The sequence below is a fragment of the Harpegnathos saltator genome, unplaced genomic scaffold, assembly GCF_003227715.2.
Source record: "Harpegnathos saltator strain DR-91 unplaced genomic scaffold, Hsal_v8.6 scaffold779, whole genome shotgun sequence".
Classification (NCBI taxonomy): Eukaryota; Metazoa; Arthropoda; class Insecta; order Hymenoptera; family Formicidae; genus Harpegnathos; species Harpegnathos saltator.
Window position 1 is genome coordinate 884,783 of NW_020230625.1, and position 27,011 is coordinate 911,793.

At 38.7% G+C, this 27,011-nt stretch overlaps 3 protein-coding genes across 4 annotated transcripts; 1 reads left to right on the forward strand and 2 right to left on the reverse strand.

Annotated features, from left to right (window-relative positions):
- The first annotated feature begins 925 nt into the window (after positions 1-925).
- LOC105181451 (transmembrane protein 209) lies at positions 926-4,445 on the forward strand. The gene is made up of 8 exons (XM_011138208.3): positions 926-1,081; positions 1,185-1,310; positions 1,386-1,687; positions 1,888-2,208; positions 2,313-2,446; positions 2,669-2,995; positions 3,164-3,385; positions 3,490-4,445. The coding sequence occupies exons 1-8, from the start codon at positions 1,035-1,037 to the stop codon at positions 3,616-3,618; spliced, it is 1,608 nt and encodes a 535-aa protein (XP_011136510.1). The 5' UTR covers positions 926-1,034; the 3' UTR covers positions 3,619-4,445.
- A 374-nt stretch (positions 4,446-4,819) lies between these two features.
- LOC105192349 (zinc finger protein 62 homolog) lies at positions 4,820-12,627 on the reverse strand. 2 transcript variants are annotated; one of them, XM_011156420.3, is made up of 4 exons: positions 12,164-12,626; positions 11,725-11,848; positions 11,506-11,649; positions 4,820-10,517 (listed from the first exon to the last, which is right to left on the reverse strand). In XM_011156420.3, the coding sequence occupies exons 1-4, from the start codon at positions 12,428-12,430 to the stop codon at positions 6,904-6,906; spliced, it is 4,149 nt and encodes a 1,382-aa protein (XP_011154722.2). In that variant the 5' UTR covers positions 12,431-12,626; the 3' UTR covers positions 4,820-6,903. The 2 variants fall into 2 exon arrangements, with proteins under 2 accessions (XP_011154722.2, XP_025162175.1); XM_025306390.1 differs by having other exon boundaries at positions 11,506-11,848; positions 12,164-12,627.
- A 4,804-nt stretch (positions 12,628-17,431) lies between these two features.
- On the reverse strand, positions 17,432-21,480 carry Spt (Spitting Image). Its single transcript, XM_011138205.3, has 12 exons — positions 21,341-21,480; positions 20,935-21,153; positions 20,645-20,845; positions 20,402-20,575; positions 20,034-20,158; positions 19,465-19,967; positions 19,174-19,376; positions 18,906-19,107; positions 18,600-18,806; positions 18,429-18,521; positions 17,992-18,285; positions 17,432-17,915 (listed from the first exon to the last, which is right to left on the reverse strand). Exons 1-12 carry the CDS (start codon positions 21,392-21,394, stop codon positions 17,608-17,610), a joined length of 2,583 nt encoding a protein of 860 aa, XP_011136507.1. The 5' UTR covers positions 21,395-21,480; the 3' UTR covers positions 17,432-17,607.
- Between the last annotated feature and the right edge of the window lie 5,531 nt (positions 21,481-27,011).

Consider the following 27,011-nt stretch of genomic DNA (forward strand, 5'->3'; position numbering starts at 1 on the left):
ACGTTGAAAGGCGATGAGAAGTGGATATTCTACGACAACCGTAAGAAGAAAAAATACTACGTCAAGCCCGGTCAATTGTTGCCATCGACCTCAACATCAACACCAAAGCCGAACATACATGATTCGAAGATCATGCTCTGTATCTGGTGGGACTAAAAGGGTGTTGTTTACTATGAGCTGCTGAAATCTGGAGATCCCATTACGGGCGATCGGTATCGGCTATAATTGATTCGTTTGAGCCATGCATTGCGAGAAAAACAGCCGGAATACGAGCAAAGACATGATAAAGTTATTCTTCTTCATGACAACGCTCGGCCTCATGTCGCAAAAGTTGTAAAAAAATATTTGGAAACACTCAGATGAGATGTTTTACCGCACCCGCCGTATTCTCCGGACATTGCTCCTTCTGATTACTGGTTGTTCCGAAAGATGCAGCACGATTTGACAGGTCATCGGTTCACTTCTTTCGCAGAAATCGAAAATTGGCTCCAAACTTGGATCGCCTCAAAAGACGAATCATTTTTTCGAGATGGAATTCGAAAATTGCCTGAGGAATGGGAGAAAGTAGTAGCCAGCGATGGAAAATACTTTAATTGATCTGTTCATTCATTTTGTTTTGAAATAAATATATTTTTTAACACAAAAAAACGGACCGAACTAATTTGTACTCCCAATATAATATTACAAGAAGAAATATATCATTTAATTTTATTATATTCTAATTTTATTCATCTGTTCGCGCATTTATTATAAAAAAATATGTATCATAACTTCAGCATGGATACGCACCAAATAAAAATGGATTACCGGTAAGGAATGCGCTTAGCTAAATAGTTCTACCTTTGAAAATTGGCGTAGATGACACCTCAATCGTGCAATGCGGCACGATAAAATATTGGCGTGGTCAATCTTTTTACTTCTTTCTGCCGATAATTATATTTCACGAGCCGCGGGAAAGTGATGAGTGGTCTTGTCTTATATTTAAGAAAATAAATTATCTAATATCAATGTAGAAAACGTATAGATTTTTCAAAATGAGTACTTTTTATTCCCCAATGAAATGTATATCTCCCAATGCAAGGTAAAATCTTTGAAAATATAATACGAACTATGTGTTTTTAAAATTTGTATTAACTTATAAGTTAATAAAAATTTCATAAATATACCTTCTTTTTTGTTTGCAGAGTTTTAACACCCAAGCCTCAAGTACAACAGCTCTTGGACTTAAGGCTAACACAAAATAAAGCTCGAAATAGTATCACATGGTTCTTTATTAATGTGTTGTTGCTCAGTATTGTGCTGTATGACATGTAAGATACAAAGTTTCTTTCAAAGTATTAAAGACAATTTAATTGAATATACTCATCAGCCTAGTATTTTTTCAGAATGTATGATGGGCCTATATATAAGCCAATTTGTTGGCTAGAATGGTGCCTAGCATCTATATTTGCGATAAATGCTTTCTATCATATTATAAGATACGCATGGGTTACCATAAGATTACAGCCAATTACACTGAAACCCAAACAGAGACGACTCTTAGGAGTCTCAGAGGATGAACCCTTGTTCAAGAATGAGGAACTTCAGCAGCAGAAATCTCCAGAACTGAGTCCTTCATTGAATTTATCCTATATAAATTTCAATAGACGTTCAATACCGCTCGCATCTTCAGTTTTGAGTGAAATTAGTATGTAAAATATTTAATTTGATCTTGTTATATTTTAAATTTGATTATACATGAAAAGAGATATATTACATGTAAAGTTATATATGAAAAGTTTAGTGTTTATAATTATATTTGTTATAATTGTTTATAATTATAATTATATTTTTTATATATTATATAACAAATATAAACATTTTATATTTATTCTTTTTGTTATCAAGAGGATTATTCGACATCAACAGTTTTTAAATATAGCAGTCCTGTATCTCCTAAGTCAACTGTAAGCTCTAATGGATCACTCAGTAAATCTATGAGCATTTCTTTAAATGGCAGCCTTACAAATGAAGATCTCATACGGGATGAATGCGAATTGGAGAATTATCTCGAAGAAGTTGAACAACAGAGAAAATGTATGCTGTCCACAAACGTTGATCAACCTTCAAATCTACTGAGTTCTTTTTGGTCTCATCCTGCTGTTCGAAGACCTGGGGAAGTATCACCATTGTTGCGAAGATGTGCTTATCAACTCGCACCTACTGTGGGTAAGACTCAGTTTTATTAATATAATGGAAAGTATATTTTGTATTCTCGTATACTTATATATTTTTGTATACTTGTTAATCATTATGTACATATGATTATTTAGATAAAACGAAGGCTACCAGTCCTGGTGCTGAAGAGGGGAGTTCTCCTAGGGGCACGTTTGGTGCATTAAATGTATGGAGGAAATACAGGGTCGATCCGAAGAAAGTCAACGAATGGACTGCCTTCCTTCGCATGGTAAGACAATATAAAACAGAGACAAAAATGGATTTCGCATTGCAAGATATAACAATAATTATAAAGAAAAAAGTTGATAAAATATATAAAGTATGTATAAATATAATTTATATAAATAAATATAATTTGTATAAAACATATTCTTAAATACATTTATACATAGATGTATATTTGTAAGTATGCAAAAAGCAAGAGGATTAATTGTACATTCTAATGTTTCAGTGGATTAGCAGGACAGTTGTGGAGCGCGTGTCTTTGGAGATAGATAACATATGCGCGGCGCTGATACGTCATGGTTTGAGCGACTCGCAGCCAGGACACGTGGGATTGGACAGACTTAGGAAGCTCGCGCAAGCACCGTTCCTGGTCTCCGCAATTCCTACTCTGCCAACGTTAGTCCCTTTCTTGGAACTCTCTAACAATCAGGAATATCTCGTGAAAAGAATAAAAATACTCGCAAAGGGAGGATGCATGAGTGAATTCAAATGGAACAGTGGAGGTTCTCACAACGGCAAGGAATGGGACTCCAGTTTGCCGACTGATTCTGCGGTGAATAGAAATCTTACAGCAAAAAGTCTTATCACATCTATCGTGAATCGGGACTGATAAAACATTTATTAATAGCCAGGAAGTAAAACTCGTCTGTTTCTGCGAGTTTTTTTAGACAATAAGGCGCGCTTCCGACTCGTGTCCAACTAACTCTGTGTATATCTGCAGATAATAATGCATTTAATCTCGACGTACATGGATACTCAATTAGAGGCACCGTTGGATCAACCAGACGCTAGACCGTTCACTTCGAGATACATGGCGAGATCCGGAATGGAGCTGCCGCGAAATAAGGGCCCGATAATAGTCTGCCAATCTGTGAATCCGCCGCATTACAATCTGGCATTATCCGGCGATTCACTTCCAAGCGATTACGAAGAAGTACAGCGGGTAATCAAGATTCTACACGTATCGAAATTTTATTATTAACTTTGTAGTATAATTTTATGCATGTTCATACGCATCACTCTTTTCAACCATGTTTCTACTTCCAGGGACGTAATAATTTGTTCCACACACTCTTACTCTTCTTGTACATAGTCAAGACGCGAGATCACGGTATGTTGGGCCGAGTCAACGCCGGATCATCCGGCATTAATATATTGTGGGTGATAGATAGCTGAAAAAAATGTCACCCTACCTAGCTAGAAGCACCCTACCTACCTAGAAGTACTCTTGCTCCTACCTAGAAGCAAAAATGTGACTGACGTCTTGAACGATTGGGATTACTTTTCGTGCGACGCACTTTGACTGATCCTATTGAGACTTTTGTGCCGCTAATGTGTATCGCTCTCATGAATTTAATAAACGCGATCAAAAATAACGTTTACAGATAGATAGTTAAATTTATACGAAAAAAGAAACGCAGAAGTACGTTATGCAACGAATACTCAAATGAGTGTAATCATTTTTATTCATATATTTGTGTCTATGTACAAAGAGATCGGAAATTATGGTTCTATAACGATTACAAATTTTTCACTTACAAGAAAACTACCAACACATGCAACTCTGTATATATATACAAGATGTTTCAGAAATAGGTGGCCAAACATTAAAAGCATATTCTACTCATTATAAGGATGAAAAAAGCTCATATAAACATGGGTTCAGAAACGCTTCTTTTCTAAGTTATAAACACTTTATTTGCAACAGACTTTGGTAAGAACATAAGCTGCCATTTAGACAATATCTTAACTGTTATATGCTAAAATAAAGACTGACTCCAATCTTAAACATCCATTTGCCAACTTATTTATTTTTAAAAGAAGATGAATAAAGGATAATGCATGATACATCGATGCAAAATTTCGCCTGTTGTAAATACATAAAGCATTTATAACTCGGAAGGGAAGTGTTCACAGACCCTGGGTATGTTTATATAATCATTTTTCATCTTTATAGTAAGTAGAATATATTTTTAAAGTTTGACCACCTTTCTAAAACATCTTGTATATGTATGTTGAGTCATGTATATGTGTATGTGTGTGCACACAACACTTTGGTATGTATATATATCGCTTTTATATATCATCAGATAAAAAACTTATATCCCGGTAAAATCCAGTAGTAGCTTTACAAGCTCATAAGTGTGAGAAATAGCACACAGCACAGTAATCAAAGACATTCACGTTTTCGATTAAATCATTGTATTACGAAATCCTTCAAATACGTCGACCATTACTACAATCACTTCGCATACATTTTCAAAATATTTACGTTCTTACGTTTAACTATGTACGCATAAAGAAGACGATTGAAATCTTCAAGTATCATCACTATTATTGCCGTCATTGAAGCATATATCCAATATAAAAAGAAAAATTCTGATCACGAAGTTCTATAATTTATTGAATTATCTTTGGATTATAATGCATTGTAAAATTATAAATAGTTCCCTTCTTTCGTAAATGGAACCAATGTGTATGTACAATAAAAGTTGATACAATAAAAGGTTTATTGTTTCATGTTTCTTGAACTTTTCGCGTTCGATTCCTTCGCTCTTGTTTCTTTCAGAGTTCGAGTATGCATCTCCCTTGTTCTAAATACGAAAAGTTTAAGCAACACGAATAAGCTTAAAGTTTAATAGACTCAAAAAATACCATGAACCACCGATATATAATATTAGAATAGATACTTTATTTATGCAACAGAATCTAAATACGAAATCAAAATTCGCGCACATGTAACAACGTTTCCATCATATATCTACAAATTTCACTGTGATAGGTCATAACAATTTTAAAAGCTGTTACACTTAACGAACGCAAGTCATTGCAATTATGAGCAATCGAGGAGATTAGCTCATTTTATAAATTATAAATTTATAGTATATTAAAAATTTTCGTGAAACTTTGGATTATAATGCAAACTTTTTGCATGTTATATATTGTTTTTTCCTGCAGAAAGAGGTTGTTCAAGTCAGTATAGTAATTCTTCAAAAGTAGTATAGCAATCCTTCAAATATGCAAGTATAAGCATAAGGATATAAAAATAATATCTGGATACAAATTATATCCAGGAGACAGACGTTACAATACCGTTTAGCACACTCTTTATGCAAGGTGAAAAAAAGAAAATAGCAAGTGCACTCATTTTCTTTCTGGAAAAAACGCAATTGTCACAATTCTACATTATGTCAGATTCTGACTCTTTAACCACTGACATTGTTACTCCATATTACAGGTAACGTTATGATCTAGATTTGTTAGAAAAAAGGACGAAAAAGAGGCGATGATATTAACATTTTAATGGCTCTTAGTAGATTCGCGAATATACTTCGCGTACAGATGTTGTGTGAAAGAAGAGAGGAAAAAAGAATGGAAGAACAAAATAGTTGGAAATCGATCTAGTATTACTTATATTAAGCTTTAAGTATTTACGCTATTCTCTTAGTCTTATTATCATATCTTAAAGGAGAAATCTATCTATATTACATATACATTTATGACAAATCATCTTGCTTCTCTATCCCTGTATCTCCTTATCTGTATCTCTTCCTCCTCCTATTCAACTTCCATAAAACGATTTATCAAAGACGTTCTTTCGTATGCACTCCAGATAATGCATATTATGGAAAGATGTGATTCTGTACAAGTATCTCTTGCTCTGTCAACGACATTTGTTGATGGACCGTCCGCTCAAATTATCAAGGAAGATCGAGGGAATCGCAAATGGCAAACGTGTCCTCTTCGTCGACTCTCGCCGCCGTAATCACTTTGTTTAACTCTTTTCTGAGCTAAACGAGCCACCGACGAGTATCGTCAACGCAGCAGGGCATACCGCTTCCCCCTCCCCCCTACCAGAACTTCTAGATAAATTATGTGTATATATATATATATATTCCCTATATATATATATATATATACGCCTTCACCGTTGCAAAAATAAACTTCGATATGAACGTTTCATACATAATCGAAATGATATTTTTCGAAATTCGTACACTATCGTAGGTATTATTTAACAGTAATATTTAGCGGAGCGTGCACACCGAGACGAATCGCACCTCTCCCTCTCCCTCTCTCTCTCTCTCTCTCTCTCTCTCTCTCTCTCTCTCTCTCTCTCTCTCTCTCTCTCTCTCTCTCTCTCTCTCTGCTCGTCGAAGAAACTCTCTCGTTAATGATGCGTGCTGATCGGCAACACGAGTCGAGTGCAATCGCGATCGCGATTCATCGTTAACTGCCGGTTGCGCGACAGCCTTCCGGTACGCGGGAACAAGAACGGTAGCAGGCTGCGGCTTCCGGCGTCGGAGTTCCCTCAGCTCGTCGGTCGGCCCCGGATCTTTGCTTGCTCGCGTCGAGGCTCGCTCTTCCTCATCCTCACATTGTGTCCCCTTTCTCGCTTTTTTCTTCTTCCTCGAGGAAGTCATGTGTTCCACCGAGTCCGCGAGACGCCGTCAATCAGGATTACGTCGTCGTGAAGATCTTCGTGCCTTCCGGCAGTATTACCTCCTCACCGACGTCGGCGAGGGTAACGGTGAGCGGCAATATTAGCGGCATCAGTATCTCTTGATGTTGCATCACTTGATGTGTACCAACCATCGTCGGCTCGACGACCGGCTGCCTCGCGATAGCGATGGTCTTGATGTTCTGTGCCTTCACCACTTGGGCTTGGCTGAGTGTTGTCATCCTGGTTTGCTGCAGCTGCGGGTGCACTTGTTGCACCTGCACTTGGACCTGTTGAGCCGACTGCAAGAGCTGCTGTTGCTGTTGTTGTTCTTGCTGCTGCTGCTGCTGCTCCTGTTCTTGTTGCTGCTGCTGCTGCTGCTGTTCTTGCTGCTGCTGCTGTTGTTGCTGCTGCTGCTGCTGTTGTTGTTGCGCCGCGCGATGCTGACTCTGCAGCAGGTTCTGTTTGCAGCGCTTGCTGTGGGCGTAGCGACTGCCGTTGTTGTTGAACTTGCGGTCACAAGTCGGGCACTCATACGGCCGTTGGCCGGTGTGGATGAACGTATGCTCCTTCAATGACTTGAGCCGGCGGAACTTGCGCGGGCACAACTTACAGTGGTACTTGGCCTCGCCAGTGTGTGAGGTCAGGTGGTTGGAGAGCGTGTCCGCACGAGCGAACGCGCGCGAGCAATATTGGCAGATGTAAGGTCGCTCTTGCGTGTGCGTGCGCATGTGCATCTTTAGGTAGGCATTGGTGGTGAACGGCCGGGAACATACCTCGCACACATATGGCTTGATGCCGTTGTGGGCGCGAAGGTGCGCTATCAGCGTAGTGGACTGCGTGAAACTCTTGGAACAGATCTCGCAGAGGAATCGCTTGGTGGTGTCGTCTTTGTTCTTCCGGAACATGCGGTCGTGCTTGGACAAATGGCCTATCAACTGTTCCTCCTTGATGAAGCGCTTGGTGCAGCGGTGACATTTATACGGCTTCACCATATTGTGCTTGGCAACGTGAAGTTTGAGATGCTCACGCCGGTAGAATTTTTTCGGGCAGATGTCACAGAGGAACTTCTTGCCCTCGTGCACCTGGATGTGTCGCAACAGCCCTTTCCGCGAGGTGTATTGTTTGTTGCATTCGGTGCACTCGAGACCGACGATGTCGGTTCGTCTCTTACGCACGACTCTCTCCTTCTTCTCCTCAGGAGGCATAGGCTCCAGATCCATCAGGTCCTCCTCGGTCAAAATGCCCTCGGTCACGTGGGTCGCCCGATGCACGCGCAGGATCTCATTGTTCTCGAACCGATCGCCGCAAATGTTGCACTTCCTCACCTGGTCTGGGTTCTTCTCCGAGCACTTGTCGTAGTGTGCCTTCAGTTTGTCTTTGCGGTAGAACTTGACGTGGCAGATGTCGCACTCGAAGTTTGGATCTTCGTGCAGCAGCTGATGCCGTTGCAGCGACTTTTTCGTGCTGTAGCGCTTCTTGCACGTGCTGCACTCATGATTGTCCATAGGCCAATCCAGGCCGCTCTCGAAGTCCGAGTTATCGTCGTCATCGTCGTCGTCAATGCCAATGACGGCAACGGTACTAGCACCAGCACCACCAGTACCAGCGGCAACATTAGCAGCAACACCAACACCAACATCAGCACCGGCGTCAGTGCCAGCGTTGCCGCCATCGTCGTTCCTTTGGTTCTCTTTCTTCTCCGTAATAACTTTCTTCAACTGCTCCTTCTCCTTCTCTTCTTTCACGTGATACTCCATGTGCCTCATCAGCGACTGCTTAGTGCTATATCCCTTGTGACACTTGCCACACTCCAGATGCTTCTTGGCGTTGTATTTCTTTGGCGTGCGGCGCTTGCGATAATAGTTGCCTAACGTGGCGAAATGCTGATCATCGTCACTGTTGTCATCATCGTCGTCCAAGTCCTCCAGGCCGACTTCCGTCTTGATCTTGTCGATGATTTTTTGTGCCGCTTTAGCGGCCACACGCTTAATACGTTTGTTGGGATCATATTCTTGGCCATGCAGGAAAGTCTTGTGACTCGTGGAGATCAGATGGTTCCTCAAGGTGAATTCATTGCCGAAGGTCTTGTTGCACTGAGTGCACTTGTAAGCTTTCACACGGCCGTGCTGCTCAGCATGCCTGCGCAATTGGTCCTTCCTCGAGAACTGTTGGCTGCACACCTTACAGTTGAAGCTGTGACTGTTGGTCCCGCAATGCGTCTCCATGTGTTTCGACAGCGCTTTCCTGCGCATATACGTCGCCGGGCACTTGGGACACTTGAGCTCCTTCGTGGTCGCGACCTCCTCGCCGTCGTCATTCTCGGCCGCCTCGCCTGCATCCTCGTAGTCGTAGTCGTCTTTGTTTTCGTCCTGGTGTTTCACGCCACTCCGCTGCTTCGTCTGCTTCTCCGTGTCCTGCTCGTCCAACGAATCCTCAACTTCTATATGCTTGCTACGGTGCTTTCTCAGCTGCTCCAAGGTGTCGAATTCCTCCTTGCACACGTTGCACTTGTGGACATGCCGTGCGGACATGTGCTTGTGCAAGCCCCGCTTTGTGCCGAAAACGTCCGAGCACTTGTCGCATGCGAATTCCGCTTCAGTGCGCGGCCGCTTTCTCCTCTTGTCCTTGTCGCTCGTAGACTCGTCGTTCTTGTCGTCGTCGTTGCTGATGTTCGTCATCGCTATGCCGCTGCTTCTCCTCGTCCGCCTTCTGTATTCCGTGTCCGACTGTTCGAATTCCGCGCTGAGATCGTCCTCGACAAACATGTCGAGCGGCAAGCCCTCCTTCTGCTGTTCGTGTAGTTTCATGTGCTTGTTAAACGAGATTATGTACAGATACTCTTTACCACAATAAGGGCACTTGTTAGCTTTCTTGCCGGACGGCGGCATGCTGCTCGACTTCGGTGGCTTCTCCGGCGTCTCCTTCAGGGACAGGGCGCGTCTGACCTCTTCGTGGGAATGCATGTGTTCCTTCAGCACGTTTTTCGCCAGGAACTGCTTGTCACATAGATAACACACGAAAAAGACCTTTTCCGCCTTATCCGCCTGTGCTCTCTTCAGTCGAGAACTGAGATTCAGATTCTCGAAATAGTTTTCCTCGTCAGAGTCCCTCTCGGTGAAGGTTCGACGAGTCAACTTGCGTTTGCTCCTCCTGGTCTCGCTCTGTTGCGAGTCCTGTTGCTCCGCCAAAGTCGTTTCGTTCGCTTCCTTGAAATCCTTTAACTCCTCCGGCAACTCTTGCTGTTGATTTGGATTTTCCTCTTCGGTTTGAGTAACCACGTCCAATGGCGTTACCGGGCGTTCCGCTGCGTCGTCCTGCTCGGGTTCAATCGATGATTGCGTGCTTTCTTTCGTCTCTTTGGGCATAGACACTTCTGTTACAGGTGTCGGCTTTTGCTGCTGCATGATGTAATCGTGCTCGTGTGTCGGAATTGCGTCCATGCGATCCTGGATCACGATCTCGTTCTTGTAAGATTCTGAGTCTTGAGACGCCACGACGGCACTCGAGGTGTCAACGTCCTTTGTGCCGGATAGTTCGTTCTGTAATTCCTCAGCAATATTCTCACTGATTTCATGCGTGATCTCCTGCGTGATCTCCTGCGTGATCTCTTGTGAATCATCCTGTTCCGGATCTAAAGGGCAATTCCGATGTGTCAGAAAATGTTTTAATCAATAGGAACGCTTACATTATCATGAAACAACATTCAATTTGTACAAAAAATTGTGAACACTCTGAAGGTAAACAAGCAGCACGAAAGATCGACTAGTAAGATATAGGTCGTCGCTGAGACGTTAAACGCGACAACTTAAATCTGGCGGAGAATATCATTTAACGTTCCTATTTTCCAGAATTCAATGCATATGTGAGCTACTTATAGCAGCCACTTGTTATGTTGAACTGAAACTATATCCTGCAAATAATATTTTAATATTAGGTCTCTCTTTTCTTTTTAGCTGAACTAGACTGCACTTTTTGTTCTTAGAGCGATACAAGTATGTTAGCTAATGTTAAAGGGAAAAGGAACAAAGCTTTAGCGCAGCATTAACCAGCTAAAAAGAACAAAACCTTGTAATTACTTCCCTATAGATTCCCTGGATCTTGATACAAAGGCCTAGTAAATGTGAAAAATACTGCCTACAGCCAGGAGTCAAATCTGGACTTCTCTATTTGTCAAGCTGAATACTGTATCAATTTGCCCACCTTAAGTCTGTTTTATATGGCCATTTAATAATGCTTACTAAAATAAGGGGAATTGTAGGGGAATAATTTAATATTAAAATAGCGACAGCTCTTACTAGCCTATTTTTCTAACATTTGATTTAGTCTCTATTGAAAATTAAAGTGATATTAGCAACAGTGTACATAAGTAATCGAGTATTTCAAAATCAGACACATTTAAAATGTTTATAGATAAAATTTTACTCATCGATGATATAATAAACTGAATATATAGTTCACATAGAGCAACTAAAAGAATAAGAAAAACATATAACAGCATACTAGTATAAATTTACATACTACACAGCTCAAGCAGAAATAGATAAGAATAAGAATTTTGTAAATACTTGTTTACTTATGGAGGTTTCGTAGTAAATATTTGTTTGACTGCCTTAACTCACTTTGCTGTATCTCCTCTGACTGTGATAACTTCTCAACTTCCAAGAGCACCAACTGTCCATGTTTCAAGAGGTTCTTGTCATCCTCTGATTGTCCTGGTAGTACCGTGGTGGCAGATACATAATCGGCACCGTCGCTTAACTCACCTATAGCATCATTTCTCTCAGCATCCAAGTGTACCTCGACCTCGTTGAAAAACAATTCCTCTTTTATGTTCATACCAAGAAGCTTCTCTTTCAGAACACCGTCTGCTTGCTCCACTTGTAACTTGAACTCATATGCCGACTCCAGCTTGTTGGCACAGTCATAACACAACTGTGCTGGTAGACCATCACCTGGTAACATCTAAACAAAACATATGCTTCAGTCACGCTCTTAAGATGATCTTCATTGCAATCACAGAGGTCTTTGTAATGCGTATCAATCTTTATCATTTATCTCACAAGGTGAAGAAAACAAACTTGATATAATGTTGCAATAAAACGTATAACATACGACTGTTACACTTAACGATCTACAACTTATAACGAGCAGGGAGAAGCGCAGAATGCTCGAGGTAGTCGTGGACTTGATACACATCCGGGATTCAAAGGAGAAAAACGCTGCAATGGATAATCAAAGCTCGCATCATTTTCTAACCTCCAAATTACATTGTCTAACCTTAACGTTGGCAAAGCTCATCGCCTTTGCCGAGAGGGACGCATCCTCACTCTCATGGAAGATATCACGCATCTCCGGGTTGCTGAGTAGACACACGCGACATATCTCCACCGTGGTCGCGATCACATCCTCGCTCTGCTGCGGCGGCGGTTCCGACGTATCTATTTCCACGGCGTCCATGTTTTGTTTGGTCGACCGCGACTCGAAGCCACTTGGTGGACCGCCGAGTTGGACTGCGATAACGCCAGACGAAGAGGCAGATCCCATAACACGGCGCTTTCCTGCGCATACGGAAAGCTGCGCGATCGTCGGCTGTAAGTACGGATTCTTACTCCCTTTAACTAAGTAACCTATTACGCTCCTGATTGCAAATTGAAGTTACATTAAATGTCTCTTCGTTTTCGAAGTACGTCTGAACTAATAAAATAAGTCAGAGTAAAAAATAAGTATACTCCTTTCCACTCCAACTTATTGCACTAATGTGCACTAGTTCAGTTCTTCCAGAGAAAAACCTGAGAGCGGCCACCGGGCGAAAGCATATGTCTGTCCTGATACGCCTCCTAAGAAAATAGACGTCAACTAACTCGATGTCTCGGTAACGAGGTTTGTGTCTGTGATTTGAGTCTGGTTAATGTCCGAGCTATTAAAACAGACTATAGTGAAAATGATATATATATAGGGTGTCCGGAATGTGATCATTAATATTTTGTGTACTGGTAGATTGGGTGTAGCCGAGAAGAAAAGTCATGTACCGTAATGTCAAATTGGCAATAGTTATCAAGTTATTAATTGAAACATGTGAGCCAATGAGCGCGTAGAGAGCGCTGGGCGGCCGCCTCTTGTCGCTTGCGCTCGCTCGCTCGTCGTTCGCGCTCGCTCGCTCCTCGTCGCGCGCGCATACTTCTTGTCGCTTACGGTTGCCTTTCGCCGCGCGAGGTAAGCCATCTTCTTATACACGGAGCCCGTCCTGTCGCTTTCTCGTGCGCTCATTCGTTTACACATTTTAATTAATTACGGAATAAATATTGAAAAAATTGTAAAATGGCACAGGACTTTTTTAATTGTTTTAACGAGTTCTACCAGTACACAAAATATTAATGATCACATTCCGGACACCCTGTATACCCTATCAGCTATCAAACCCTGTATACAGGGTGTTTGATAGCTGATCATGCAGACGAAAGTTGGAGATAGATTGGGTGTAGCCGAGAAGAAAAGTCATGTACCATAATGTCAAATTAGCAATAGATACCCAGTTATTAATTAAAACATGTGAGCCAACGAGCGCGTAGAGAGCGGAGGGCGGCCGCAGTAAGCACGTAGACATTTGATACAGGCGAAGTCAGCGAGTGACGATAGGCAAGCGCGCACGGTGAGGGGCAACGTAAGCGACAAGAGGCGATCGCGCGCGACGAGGAGCGAGCGAGCTTTTTCTTTATAGCTTTTTCCTTATAGCTCGCTCGCTCCTCGTCGTTCGCGCTCGCTCGCTCCTCGTGGCGCGCGCTCGCCTCTTGTCGTTTACGTTGCCCCTCGCCGCGCGCGCTCGCCTATCGTCACTCGTTGACTCCGCCTGTATCAAATGTCTACGTGCTTACTGTGGTCGCCCTCCGCTCTCTACGCGCTCATTGGCTCACATGTTTTAATTAATAACTCGATAACTATTGCCAATTTGACATTATGGTACATGACTTTTCTTCTCGGCTACACCCAATCTATCTCCAACTTTCGTCTGCATGATCAGCTATCAAACACCCTGCATATGAGTAAGAGAAGGATAACAATTGAATCGCTTTGACTTTGTCTCACCACCAATGAGCAGACGCGCGACACAGGCACAAGTACGGCCCCTTACACAATGCCAGGCAACAAACAATAAGAATAAAAATAGACGAATCACAATCAACTATTACAAGAATAATCTATTGTGATTGGTCTATTTTTATTCTTATTGTCTGTTGCCTGGCATTGTGCAAGAGGCCTTAATGCTGGAAATCTTACGCGCACGATCGAGGCTTACCCCCACCACTCGGTCTTCGCTGTCTTCTCACGTGCTTGGCGCACTGAGCGAGATTGGCTGCGTTCAGAAAACACAACGGTTACACAACGGTTGAGTAATTCTTCAACGTTATTGGTCTGAATGTAAGGATCTAACAGTAAGGACCAATAGTTACTAAGCGCTCAGTGAGCGCTTTGTTTTCTGAACGCAACCATTGAGATGAACAATGGCGGCGTTCAGTAGAACAAAGTGATCAGAGAGCGCTTAGTGATTATTGTCTGTGATTGGAGCATTCTTTTAAATTTTTCATAGGCCCAGAAGTATTGACTAATCAGGAGCGAGATTCAGTGGAAAATCTAGTAATGTTGTCCAACTGTTGAGTCTGCTGAATGCAGCCAATGGCTGCGCAGGCGTGTTCCGCAAGCGGAGCAGTGACTCTCATTCTTCTCGAGTCGGGATGCGTTCCGAAAGTTGCAAGAAAACGGGCATAAATCAATGGCTGCGTTCAGTAGAACAAAGTGATCAAAGAGCGCTTAGTGATCATCGTCTGTGATTCGAGCATTTTTTTAGATTCTTCATAGACCCAGAAGTATTTACCAATCAGAAGCGAGATTCAGTGGAAAATCTAGTAATGTTGTCCAACTGTTGAGTTTGCTTAATGCAGCAATGTCTGCGACCGTACGCTAAATCCCGTAAGACCAACAATCTTTATAATATATCATCGGTAATTATACTATATTTAAAATTTGAATAATTTCATGGGCCTTTAAAAATGAAAATCTAAACGAGGCGATTTTACCAGAAGTGCATAAAAAATTTTGTTCTTTAAAAAATATAAACAATTTTTTCGGGTATTTCCGGTAGCCGTAGAAAGTCGGACGAGATATTATTTTCTTTGTTTCGACGAGCATCACCGAATGCAATACTAAAAGTTCACGAAAAACGTCTGGTTTAGATTTTCATTAATTTAATAAGATCATAAAAATATGAAAATCTAAAAACCAGGCATTTTTTGTGAACTTTCGGAATTGCATTCGGTAGTGCTTGTCGGGAGGAAGAAAATGACATCTCACCCGATTTTCTACGACCACCGGAAGTGCTTGAAACTTGCAACTGCATTTTCAGAAATTTAAACAATTTTTTCAGGTACCTCCTGTAGTCGTAGAAAGTCGGGCGAGGTGTCATTTTCTTCGTCTCGACGAGCATTACCAAATACAATTCTAAAAGTTCACAAAAAGCGCCCGGCTTGGATTTTCATTTTTATGGCCTCATAAATTTAATGAAAATCTGAACCAAGCGTTTCCTGCAAACTTTTAGAATTGCATTCGGTAGTGCTCGTCGAGACGAAGAAAATGACACCTCACATGACTTTCTACAACCACCGGAAGTGCTTGAAACTTGCAGCTACATTTTCAGAAATTTAAACACTCTTTTCAGGCACTTCCCGTGGTCGCAGAAAGTCGGGCCAGGTGTCATTTTCTTCGTCTCGACGAGCACTACCGAACGCAATTCTAAAAGTTCACAAAAAGCGCCCGGTTCAGATTTTCATTAAATTTATGGGGCCATAAAAATGAAAATCCAAACCGGGCGCTTTTTGTGAACTTTTAGAATTGCATTCGGTAGTGCTCGTCGAGACGAAGAAAATGACATCTTACACGACTTTCTTCGACTACCGGAAGTGGCCGAAACGTAGAGCTACATTTTCAGAAATTTAAACAATTTTTTCAGGCACTTCCCGTGGGCGTAGAAAGTCGGGCGAGGTATTATTTTCTTCGTCTCGACCAGCACTACCAAATGCAATTCTAAAAGTTTGTAGAAAACGCTTGGCTCAGATTTTCATTAAATTTATGGGGCCATAAAATTGAAAATCCAAACCAGGCGCTTTTTGTGAACTTTTAGAATTGCGTTCGGTAGTGCTCGCCGAGACGAAGAAAATGACACTTCGCTCGACTTTCCACGATCACCGGAAGTGCTCGAAACTTAGAGCTATATTTTCAAAAACTCAAACAATTTTTTCAAGCACTTCCCGTAGGCGTAGAAAGCCGAGCGAGGTGTCATTTTCTTCGTCTCGACCGGCACTACTGAATACAATGCTAAAAGTTTACAAAAAGCGCCTGGTTTAGATATTCATTTTTATAGCCCTAAAAATTAATGAAACTTTATATCAAGCGCGTTTTGTAAATTTTTAGAATTGCATTCAGCAGTGCTCGTCGAGAGGAAGAAAATGACACCTCGTATGACTTTCTACGACCATCGGAAATGCTCGAAAAACTTAGTTTTATTTTCAAAAATTCAAACAATTTTTGCAAGCATTTCCGGTGGTCGTAGAAAATCGGGGGTGATATTACTTTCTTTGTCTCGGCGAGCACTACCAAATGCAATTCTAAAAGTTTTCAAAAGGCGCCTGGTTAAAATTTTTATTAATTTCATGTTGTCATAAAAGACAAATCTAAACCGGGCGATTTTTGTGAGCTTTTAGAATTACATTTGTTAGTGCTCGTCGAGACAAAGAAAATGCCACTTTGCCCTACTTTCTACGATCATCGGAAGTGCTCGAAATATAGAGCTTTGTTTTTCAAAAATTTAAACAATTTTTTCGGACACTTCCGGTGGTCGTGGAGGTGTCATTTTCTTCGTTTCGAGAAGCATTACTGAATGCAAATCTAACAGTTCACAAAAATCACCTGGTTCAGATTTTGTTTAGTTTCATGTTTTCATAAATTGAAAATCTAAATTCAGCGCTTTTTGTGAACTTTTAGAATTGCTTTTGGTAATTCTCATCAAGATAAAGAAAATAAAATCTCGCTCAATTTTCTATGACTATCGAATATTCTCGAAATAATTTGTTTTCTTATTTTAAACAGGTTACAATAATTGTCAATGATAGCAAAATGATAGAACTACTAATTAGCTGAGGGCAAAATTACTTAATAAACAAATATATTTCATAAAATAAATTTATTATTGTAAAATTGCAATGATAAAATTAATAAAATATTCTTTTTGCTTTCTCTTTTTCTTTCTTGTACATTGTTATTAATTGTTTTTCTATACGCACGCAAGAAATGTTCAACGAATAATATATGTCAATTCACTCATCTTCTCTCGTGAGCGATGAAAGCCGAAGGAACATGTTTGCTTCAGCGTTGAATAATTCGATGAAAAAAGAAAAAATTATATCGCAAACAAATATGAAAATTGTATGTGTAATGTATAAATCCATTTTTATGAAACCTGCATTGAAAGTACAAATTTAAGTTTTATTAATCTTAATAGTTACAGACCTGTATATGTAATTGACATTATAACTCACATATATGTTTATAAATTTTAACATAACTGCCATCTTAAATATATATTTTTTGATAATAAAAATATTAATTCAATGCGTTGACAAGGACTTTGTGTATAAATATAATCTCTTCTTATACTTTCATTATATCTTACGTTACTTTGACGTTGATTTTTGTGTTTTGCTATTGGAAAGTCGAATACTATTGAGCTTCTTACAAGTTTCTATGACCAAAGACACGTCGCTACTGCCAGATATAGCACGCTCGTTAGACTGCCTTGTCGTTGTTGATTTATTTAAACTTTCTACTGATTTCACGCTTCTGCATGATTTTTCCACCACGTTGGAAGCCAATTCCTTCTTTGTGGTACCAGGAGATATATTTTGCAACTTGGAAGAGAATTGACAAGGCGACATCATTGCATCAGCCGACACAGACAACGTGCTGATCTTCTCTAAGGCAGCTAGAACACAACACATCGATGTGGCCATAGTTTTGTAGTGAATGGACTTCCTCCGTTGTACGTAAGAATATTTTACCTGTCAAATCTATACTCTCTTCAGTGATGTCAATATACGCGCTGTGGACCGCAAGGCTATCTCTGCCGAAGAGGTGTTGTCTGATACTAGACAAATTTCTGAAAGATACTTTGCTTCTAACGATTGATTCCGCTGCGTTCTTTCTTCGCGGTGTATTGTACATAATGGTGTGCTCGTTGCGCAGCGCGCGTCCGCTTTCTATGTAAGGTATCAGGCACGACAAATCCGATGGCTTCCGATCAGGCACGGTACTATTGGCCGGTTGAATAGACAATGGCAGTTTATATGCTTTCACTGAAACGTAGATTAGATTTAACGCTTTTTTTAAATTCCTTTTTTCTTTTCTTTTTAATTTAGTGCTATTTTGATAAAGAGGGATATCAAGTAAGTATAAATAGTGTTTCAGAAATTTAATTTGGAGTCTTTTCAACACACACCTGTGTAGGGTGTCCTGATGTAAATTAAGCTATTCTCGTCGCGTGGTAAACCGTAAACCGTGGGTGGAAAATTGGTGTTATTGAAAGTACTTGCTGCAACGACCAAATTGAATTTTACTTTAACGACGTATTTACTGCACAATTAACGTAATCATAGGCAGACTGTTATACTTGTTGTTGTTGTGCCATGGCTGAGGTTTCCCTGGCTTCTCCTCGATTTCTCATGCGTCGTGTTGTTCATGATCATGGATAACGCGGGCTGCAGCCTTTGAATGACTTTCAAGATTAATTCACAGCGTTTTATCACGCGCAACTGTTGCGGTTCTGTCGCGTTTTTCACCAAAAGAGTCTCAGCTGCTGTGTTGACTTCGAATATAGCTGTTCAATAAATAAACAATCAATGATCATATGATCACGTAACAATAATCACGTTAAATAATCAAATAATCGGTGTCAACAAGCACAACATATTTATACCCGCATTTAATTCTTTTGTCATTAGTATCGTCTGGCGATCGATATTCTCGATGCCAATGTCATTCATGACCGCAGTCACTTGGGTGAACAAAGCTGAGGCGCGCCGAATGATAGCGTGCACCTGGAGTTGAGTCACTGGTTGTCTGTTATCCAGACAATCCGACATCGTCGTCACATATTCTTGAAGACTGTCCAAAACTACCTGGATAAACGACATACTCAAATAGCGCTCTCAAAGTAACTCTCGATTCCTCGATAATGTATCTACCTGGCAGAAGGCAGCTGAGTTTATAATAAGATTCACGACGCTCTGAAACTTGTTCATCTCCAGCTGCCACTGCGTGGTCAGCAGCTTGACGCTGGAGCGCATTTCTTTGTTGTCCGGGTGTAAATAGAAAGAAATGATGGCGGATATTAATTCAGTTTCCAAGGATTCGAATCCCGCGAGGCAATTGCGAATCTTATTGTTACCTGAAACAACCGCAATTATGTTAGACACTTTTGATTATTGCGAAAAGGTCGCTAAGATCCTCGTTTAAAAAATATAAAAGTGACTAACGACTCATGTCTTTGCAACAGGCGATAGCAAACATTCCGATTTGCACAGTCTGATCAAAGAGTTGGTCGAAATCTTCTATGAGATTGTTCAGATCATTCTTGGACCTTCCTTTCGCGTTCAACGAACTTCCGCAAGTCATAACGAGCTTTCTTAAGACGGCGTAAGGATTGCTGAAAACCTCCATCACGAGAGTCAATACTGCTACATTGACTTTACGTTCCAAACGATAAAGAGCATCAGTTAAGGTATTCATAAACAACGTATTCAACGCCGCGTCCGGTATATCCGATTGTAACTGTTGTTTTAGCTTTTCATATTCCTGCACTATGGATTGGCACGATCCAGTTATGGCTTTAAAATTATATGCCTGACACACTTGTGTAATCGCCATGGCGTGAGAGAAAACATCTTCTAGTCTCAGCCACAGTTCCACGCACTCGGACAGTTGCTCCTGGTGTGTTTTGCTTGGTATTTCTAGTATAATATCTAGGGCTAAATCCATTCTACAAAGTGTATCATAGTGTCAGATGCATATATTGAGAATATGTGCGCAAAAATTGTTTCCTCACCTGTAGACAAAGTGATTCTCCCCCACGAGAGCTTCCTCTTCCATTGATGGATTTGTACCATCAAGCAGCTCTAAGATCATTTTGCAACAAGTACATGTTCTTTCGCAAATGTATTTCTTACAAACCTATACACATTCGTGCAGTAAATGGAATTAAATTTAATTCTTTTAATTTTATTTCTTTTAACTTTAATTAAAATTCTTCTAATTTTATTTAATTTTAATCCTTTTAATTCTAATTATCTTTCAATTTGAACTATTTTATATTTTCTAGCTGAAATTTGAAATCTTATCTTTTATGCAAACTTCTTCTCATATTGTTTTTTTATTGGTTAACTAATAATTTGGATTAAAAATATAATCTCTTACATAAATTGGAGCATTCACACAATGTTGCGCCTGAGCTAGTTGTACCAGCATACCGAATGAAGTGCATAGTTGAGAAGTGTATAGAGCTAGCTTTTCTGACAGAGTAGTAGATACTAAACTTCTCCTATATTTTTGTAATGGTTCAAGTAGCTCCAATATTGAAGTGCCAAGTTCCTATAAGAGAAAATTAACGTTTGGATTGAAAGACAAAACTTAAGATATTAATCTCATTTCAAATATCACCTTTATATTTTGAAAATCCTCTATCTGATTTGCTGTGCTCATTTCTTTAACATAGTCCAAACAATCCTGGAGTCTTTGCTTCAATGATAAGCATTCTACATCTTCAAGAGCTCTCAAAGCTAATGCAAATTTATTGAGCAGTGATTCTGTTGTATAGTTAATAGCATGTTCATCAAGTTTACAATCATCAATTTGTTTGATCTAAAAAAAAAGAAAAGAAATAAAAGGAAGAAGCTTACTTCAAATAATATATGACATATGAATATGATATTGACTTTCTTGCTACGTACAAGCTCTTCGATATCATTCAGTAGAAAAATATGTTTTGTGGTTGTCATTGTATCAGCAACATTTATATTGATTTCTTCACATTCACTATTATCATCACTTGTCAAATTCTTAAATCTCTGAGTTAAAGATTGCAGTTGCCCAGAGAACACTAATTTTGCAACTAAAACCTCTGATGGATTAGTAGAGACATTAGTCAACAATAATTGCAACCCACTTATCTGAAATGAAAATAACTATAATATTTAATAACGAGTAATTTTTTTTTAATAATCTCTATAAGTCATTACAATTTGCAATAGCTATAATGTAATGTAATATATAATATATTGATACTTTTACTTCAAATTGATTTTGTATGACAAAAATATTATATTAAATTTGTCATGAGAAACAAGCTTAGCTTACCTGTTTCTGCAGAGATTCCAATATTCTTCTCATTTGTTTAGTTTTAAGCTCCATAATGTCTTATTTTATAATACTAATTCTTCCTGTGAAACTTCAAAATTCATAGGTTTCAATGGAAAAAGTAAATAAAACGAACTTGGTAACTAACCAAACATGGCAACCAACATTCGGCGTTAGTCGGTCTGTTCTTTATAACTGCACTGTGGTGCGATTCTGTAACTCGTTATTGGACTTAAGCTAAGACTCCATGCATGCGGTAAGCTCCGGCAAACGGCTGCGGTGACCAATCAGGAGACAGACGCATGCCGGAGCTTGCCGCAACCGGACTTGCGCCTCCCTCCTGATTGGTCATCGCAGCATTTGCCGCAGCTCACCGCATGCATGGAGTCTTAGCTTTAACGATAGCAGAGAGAAGAATGAGAGCGGCCACCAGCCGTATTTCGGGGGATACGGCTAGGCGCATTTTAGATATGCCGTCTGACCAAAATGCGCCTAAACTACGTCCGCTAGGCGCACTTTCACGGTGATAAAAGTAAAATGCGCCTAGGTCGTGTCCGTACTACTTCCATGCAATGGATAGTAGATTAGAAAAAGACAGACGACAGACAATCGTTCCGTCTTTGTCTCACTACTGAGCGGCGCGCGGCAGTAAACACGAGGCGAGGTAGCGGCGATCTTATCGCTAAGCGAACATCTCTCCGCTTTTCTTTCATCTTTCACGCTCCAGAGACATCAAAAGACGCGGTAGCGTCTCGTGTCAAGGGAACGTGCGAAGCGAGGAATTATTTTTCAGGCACGCGAGGTAGCACATGGGAGACTAGACGAGCATCGACATATTATTTGTTTCTTTCCTGCTCGTCTAACTTATTGACTGCGTGAGCCGCGAGATTTTTCTCGCTACTCCTATACCTCGCTCTTTCTCTCTCTCTCTCTCGCTCGTTCTTTCTCTCTCTCGCGCACTTGCTCGCTCTTCCTCTCTTCTCGTGTTTTTACGGCTTGATTAAATATATTAATTACATGAGAATATATATATATGTGTATATATATAAATAAATGACACATATATAGTGTATATGTATATAAAGAATATTTAGTATTAATGCACAAATAAAGAAGAGAGAATTATAATGAGAGACGAAAAGTTAATAGAAATCCACTCTTAGCCAATATATACATCTTTTAAAAATGATTTGTTATTAAAGTATGTGACAGAATAATTTATTTATGCTAATAAATTTAAATTAAAAATTAAATGAAATGTTATTTGTTTTGTAAAAGATATTCCATTGTTACATTTTTCTTTTCGTAGCAAAAATAAATTTAGTCTAGTAAAAGAAGAAATTAGTTTTATTATCATATTTCAATTATTATTATTTACTTTTATTTAATTTTATTTTATTATTTAATTTTACGAATAGATAACGTGCATATTGTTGCTCAACAGAAACCGCGAGAAAATGGTGATCTCCGTCAAAAAATAAATGCAAACTTTTTAATAATATAATAATTTTTTTACGTAAGTGTTTGTTTTTATAGTATAACCTGTTGAATTTTATTAATTATTAATTCAGCATGTTATAGTATAAAAAATATATTTTAATATAAAAATTAATGTAATATTAATTGTTTGCATTTTCAAGAAATATGGATAGAACAGGATAGGTTGCAATGATACATAGGAAGAAAAAAGATAGATGGATAAATAGATAGAAAGATAGATAGATAGATATAGAGATAGACAGATAGATGGATAAATAGATAGACAGATAGATGGATAGATAGATAAATAGATAGATGGATAGATAGATATAGAGAAATAGATAGATAGTTAGATAGTATAGAAAAAAAGATAAATAGAAATATAATTATCATTATTATTATTATTAATGTTTTCAGTTTCAAGAGAACATTCGCTTAAACGTAAGTCTTACTTAGGTCCAGTTTCACGACTTATATTAACCGGAATATATTATACGACTTATATTATATTAACCGGAATATATTATACGATTTATATTATTTTAACCGGAATATAATTCGTTAATATTAGAAGTACCGAGCGGTTATTTCTGATCGTTTCTATTTTTTAGATTAATATCCTGTTTCTTTAAGATTACAGGATTTTTGTTTTGAGCGTTTGTTTAATGTGATGTTTGTAAAGAATGTATATAAATTTCTACATATAAGATTAAAAATATGAAAAATATTGCAGTGAAAGCAAGGAAGTTCCACGGTGCGCACGATATCTCAATAACTATTTGACTAATCGACTTGCAACTTGGCAGCATTATAAAATAGACTTCTCTTTACCGTTTTAACTACAATTAACCAAATTCATTAATAATTAATATTTTTTATTAAACTTTACCGAGAGGCCAGAAATAGACGATTTTTGTTCTAAATGCTACCATTTTATTATTTGTGTTCCGATTGTAGTTCAGACGATAGCTATACTTATAGAAAATAAAAAGCTACTTTAAATAATTGTGTAAAATTAAATCACACACATTTAGAAATTCCTTGGAATCGTCTATTTGCAACCTCTTTGCTTTTACTGCAATATTTTATATATTTTTAAACTTACATACTTGTAGAAAAATGTATATATATTCTTTAAACATCATTAAGCAAACTCTCAAAACCCGTAATCTTTTAATCATGTGATCTTTTTCGCTTCCGCAAAAAAAATTAACGAAATATACGTATTTTTTGTCGGGTTCAATAAGACAACTCTTTAAAAGCCTATCTCAACAAAATTACATACTCGCATCATTGATATGCACTAGGAAATCAACCAATCATAATCCGTACAAGCGAGCCTTTTATATTAGACATATTTTACATTTAATTAATCTGTTTCCTTCTCTAGAACAAATAATCATCAAAGGTCAAGATAACGTCAAAATTATTTTAACTTAATTTTGACATCATCTTCACTTTTATATAATTATTTGTTCTACTTCAGTTATGCATATGAACAATATGACTATGCAAGTTTGTCTCAATAAGTCTTAAACTCCGGTTAAAATAAATTATGAAACTAAATCTTAGCGTTTTTCAATCATCGGCATCTTTCACGATGTTACGATTATAAATATTATCTATATAACCAATTGTAACCTACACAACGGAACGCTCTTCGATTGAACCGATTGAAATTGCTCATGTCAATTATCAATGATATATGGCCTTTCATTACATTCTCTAAGTTTCAATTGTTAATTGAACAATTCCTTTCACAAGTTAAAGATTAACATGCTGATTTGAAACATAATGCAAAAAGCTCGAAAATAAATGCGAAGCAGAAAAGAGATTAACAATGAATGATTATTATTTAATATGCAACTGACATTAACATGGAATGTCTAATTGACTTAATGTCTCGAAGCTACTGAATATGAATTTATGCTCAAATGTCTTCCTTTCTGTAGGAGGTTTTTGGCTGTTTCGGTTACTTTCCTCTACATTTATATTGATGAGTTGAAGCACTTGTTTCTACGAGATGTTTAAAATTCGGCTGACTTTACGAGTGTTAACACTCGTAACTGGACCTAAGTAAGACTTACGTTTAAGCGAATGTTCTCTTGAAACTGAAAACATTAATAATAATAATAATGATAATTATATTTCTATTTATCTTTTTTTCTATACTATCTAACTATCTATCTATTTCTCTATATCTATCTATCCATCTATCTATTTATCTATCTATCCATCTATCTGTCTATCTATTTATCCATCTATCTGTCTATCTCTATATCTATCTATCTATCTTTCTATCTATTTATCCATCTATCTTTTTTCTTCCTATGTATCATTGCAACCTATCCTGTTCTATCCATATTTCTTGAAAATGCAAACAATTAATATTACATTAATTTTTATATTAAAATATATTTTTTATACTATAACATGCTGAATTAATAATTAATAAAATTCAACAGGTTATACTATAAAAACAAACACTTACGTAAAAAAATTATTATATTATTAAAAAGTTTGCATTTATTTTTTGACGGAGATCACCATTTTCTCGCGGTTTCTGTTGAGCAACAATATGCACGTTATCTATTCGTAAAATTAAATAATAAAATAAAATTAAATAAAAGTAAATAATAATAATTGAAATATGATAATAAAACTAATTTCTTCTTTTACTAGACTAAATTTATTTTTGCTACGAAAAGAAAAATGTAACAATGGAATATCTTTTACAAAACAAATAACATTTCATTTAATTTTTAATTTAAATTTATTAGCATAAATAAATTATTCTGTCATATACTTTAATAACAAATCATTTTTAAAAGATGTATATATTGGCTAAGAGTGGATTTCTATTAACTTTTCGTCTCTCATTATAATTCTCTCTTCTTTATTTGTGCATTAATACTAAATATTCTTTATATACATATACACTATATATGTGTCATTTATTTATATATATACACATATATATATATTCTCATGTAATTAATATATTTAATCAAGCCGTAAAAACACGAGAAGAAAGGAAGAGCGAGCAAGTGCGCGAGAGAGAGAAAGAACGAGCGAGAGAGAGAGAGAGAAAGAGCGAGGTACAGGAGTAGCGAGAAAAATCTCGCGGCTCACGCAGTCAATAAGTTAGACGAGCGGGAAAGAAACAGATAATATGTCGATGCTCGTCTAGTCTCCCATGTGCTACCTCGCGTGCCTGAAAAATAATTCCTCGCTTCGCACGTTCCCTTGACACGAGACGCTACCGCGTCTTTTGATGTCTCTGGAGCGTGAAAGATGAAAGAAAAGCGGAGAGATGTTCGCTTAGCGATAAGATCGCCGCTACTTCGCCTCGTGTTTACTGCTGCGCGCCGCTCAGTAGTGAGACAAAGACGGAACGATTGTCTGTCGTCTGTCTTTTTCTAATCTACTATCCATTGCATGGAAGTAGTACGGACACGAACCTAGGCGCATTTTACTTTTATCACCGTGAAAGTGCGCCTAGCGGACGTAGTTTAGGCGCATTTTGGTCAGATGGCGCATCTAAAATGCGCCTAGCCGTATCCCCCGAAATACGGCCGGTGGCCGCTCTCATTCTTCTCTCTGGTTAAACGCAATATAAGACTTTTATTTGGAGTGCAAACAGCAAGTATTCATATCGCATCGAACATGTCGGAATTTGTTCCAAAAAAGCAGCATTTGCTGGAAGTTCTTCTCCATTACTATTTTTTGAAGAAAAGTGCTGCGGAAACGTCCCGTTTGCTTGTGGATGTTTACGGCGACCATGCTCCATCGGAGCCAACTTGCAGATATTGGTTCCAACGCTTCAAAAGTGGTGATTTCGATGTCAACGACAAAGAACGCGATGGTGCCCCAAAAAAGTTCGAAAATGAGGAACTTGAGAAATTGCTTGATATTGATCCATGTCAGACACTTGAAGAATTGTCTGCAGCATTGGATGTTGATCGATCCACCGTTGGGAAACGCCTACATGCGCTGGGAATGGTTCAGAAGGCAGGAAATTGGGTACCACACGAGTTGAAGGAAAGGGACATCGCAAGGCGCTTGGTCACGTGCGAAATGTTGCTTCAACGACAAGAAAGAAAGAGTTTTTTGCATCGGATCATCACTGGCGATGAAAAATGGATTCACTACGACAGTCCTAAACCAGGTGAACCAGGTCCATCAACGCCAA

Bases quoted from the DNA above. Each gene is read 5' to 3' on its own strand.
- Spt (XM_011138205.3), bottom strand. From the start codon at position 21,394: ATGGAGCTTAAAACTAAACAAATGAGAAGAATATTGGAATCTCTGCAG. The intron at 19,108-19,173 runs GTAGATACATTA...TCGTTTATCCAG, and splicing joins ACTCAGCTGCCTTCTGCCAG to GTAGTTTTGGACAGTCTTCA. The intron at 18,807-18,905 runs GTATAAATATGT...TTTATTGAACAG, and splicing joins GACAAAAGAATTAAATGCGG to CTATATTCGAAGTCAACACA.
- LOC105181451 (XM_011138208.3), top strand. From the start codon at position 1,035: ATGAGTACTTTTTATTCCCCAATGAAATGTATATCTCCCAATGCAAG. The intron at 1,311-1,385 runs GTAAGATACAAA...GTATTTTTTCAG, and splicing joins AGTATTGTGCTGTATGACAT to AATGTATGATGGGCCTATAT. The intron at 3,386-3,489 runs GTAATCAAGATT...TTCTACTTCCAG, and splicing joins ATTACGAAGAAGTACAGCGG to GGACGTAATAATTTGTTCCA.
- LOC105192349 (XM_025306390.1), bottom strand. From the start codon at position 12,430: ATGGGATCTGCCTCTTCGTCTGGCGTTATCGCAGTCCAACTCGGCGGT. The intron at 11,849-12,163 runs GTTAGACAATGT...TGTTTTGTTTAG, and splicing joins TGAGCTTTGCCAACGTTAAG to ATGTTACCAGGTGATGGTCT. The intron at 10,518-11,505 runs GTGAGTTAAGGC...ATTGCCCTTTAG, and splicing joins GTCAGAGGAGATACAGCAAA to ATCCGGAACAGGATGATTCA.